Source organism: Aureococcus anophagefferens (genome assembly GCF_000186865.1).
Source record: "Aureococcus anophagefferens unplaced genomic scaffold AURANscaffold_767, whole genome shotgun sequence".
Lineage (NCBI taxonomy): Eukaryota > Pelagophyceae > Pelagomonadales > Pelagomonadaceae > Aureococcus > Aureococcus anophagefferens.
The window spans coordinates 2063-3545 of record NW_008706072.1 but is presented as its reverse complement, the minus strand read 5'-3'; the positions used below and the strand labels follow the sequence as shown (position 1 = coordinate 3545).

The 1483-nt window shown below is 67.4% G+C and overlaps 1 protein-coding gene across 1 annotated transcript; it reads left to right on the top strand.

Annotated features, from left to right (window-relative positions):
• Positions 1 to 560: 560 nt before the first annotated feature.
• AURANDRAFT_39521 (hypothetical protein) lies at positions 561 to 1483 on the top strand (the record flags this gene model as incomplete). Its single annotated transcript, XM_009044751.1, has 1 exon — positions 561 to 1483. A coding segment is annotated over one exon (717 nt), but the record flags the coding sequence as incomplete, so codon positions are not given.

The following is a 1483-nucleotide window of genomic DNA, read 5'->3' as shown; positions in this document are numbered from 1 at the left end:
TACGGCCTCGTGCATTGCGCGGTGAGCACCGTGTCGCCCGCGGCGCCGCGCGCCTCTCGGAGCCGGTGAGGTGATCTCGATCAAATCGGCTCGAGTCGAAGAGCTGCCGCGAGGGCATCTGGTCGCTCCCATGACGAACGATTCCCGACGCTCTGTGACTCGAAGGGGACCGAAAATCGGGTCGGGGGAAGCTGCCGCGCCTCATTCCACCCCCTGAGGCTGCCCGTTTGCGTCGCCTCGCAATCGTCCGGATGTCGCGTCTTTTCATGTGCCTCACCCACATGTTTGCGGACCTCAAAGCCACTGGGATCGTTGCACGTCGCTGCATATTCGAGGAGCGCGGGCCCCTCTAAGGTGGAGATTCCATCATCGGCCGCTGAATACTCCAGCGGAGACACCGTCTCTAGCCCTCTAGAAGCTAGGATTTCTTCAAAGTTTGTCTTGGCTTGCAATAGTTCAAGCGACGGGGTATCCACTGCAACTCGCAACCAGTGCCAGGTAACGAACTTCAACATGAGCGGCAAGTACACTGCACGATCTGACCGCGCTCCTAAGATGCGCTCCGATTCCGTGCAATGAGAGCGTAGACCGACCGAAATGGTGTCCCTGTTGGACTCGCTCAAGCACCCCGGGACCAAGAAGGTGCTCCTGAACTCGCTCAAGTATGTGACTTTTGCGCTGCTGCTCAATTGGCTCCTCGACGCGGCCGCCACCGCCCTCGGCGAGGAGACCTCTTGGGGTGAGCCCTGACCGCTGCAGCAACGATGTCCGACCGCACGCCGCGCCAAGCGCGCGTCGACCTGAGCGCGGACCCAACGATGTCCGACCGCACGCCGTGCCGAGCGCGCGTCGACCTGAGCGCGGACCCGCTCGTCTACTTCATCGACGACTTCGCCGACGAGGACAGCTGCGAACACCTCATCCGCCAGGCGCGGCCGTCCCTGGGCGGCGCCGAGGTCCAGACGCGCCGCGGGAGCGCCGCGCGGACAGCGATACGCCGCGCGTCGAGCTGCTGGCTCGCGGCGCGCGGCGACGAGGCGCTCGAGCACCTCGAGGACGCGATCTGTGCCGAGCTCGGCGCGCCCGAGGAGCGGACCGAGTTCTTCCACGTCGTGAGGTACCGGCCGTCGACGGGCGAGCGCTACGCGGCGCACGCCGACGCCTTCGAGGCGGGCAACGCGGAGCTCGAGCGCGGCGGCCAGCGGCTGACGACCGCGCTGCTCTACCTCAGCGACGTCGGCGCCGGCGGCGCGACCGTCTTCCCCGCGCTCGGCCTGTCCGTCGCGCCGCGCCGCGGCCGGCTCCTCGTCTTCGCCAACGTCGCGGACGACACGACCGTCGACGCTAGGACGGTCCACGCGGGCGAGCCCATCGCGGGCGACACCGAGAAGTGGATCGCGAACAAGTGGGTCCGCGAGCGGCCCGTCCGCGCGAGGCGCGGGTCCATGACGGCGTGCCTCTACCCCGAGCCGCCGCGGAAGCG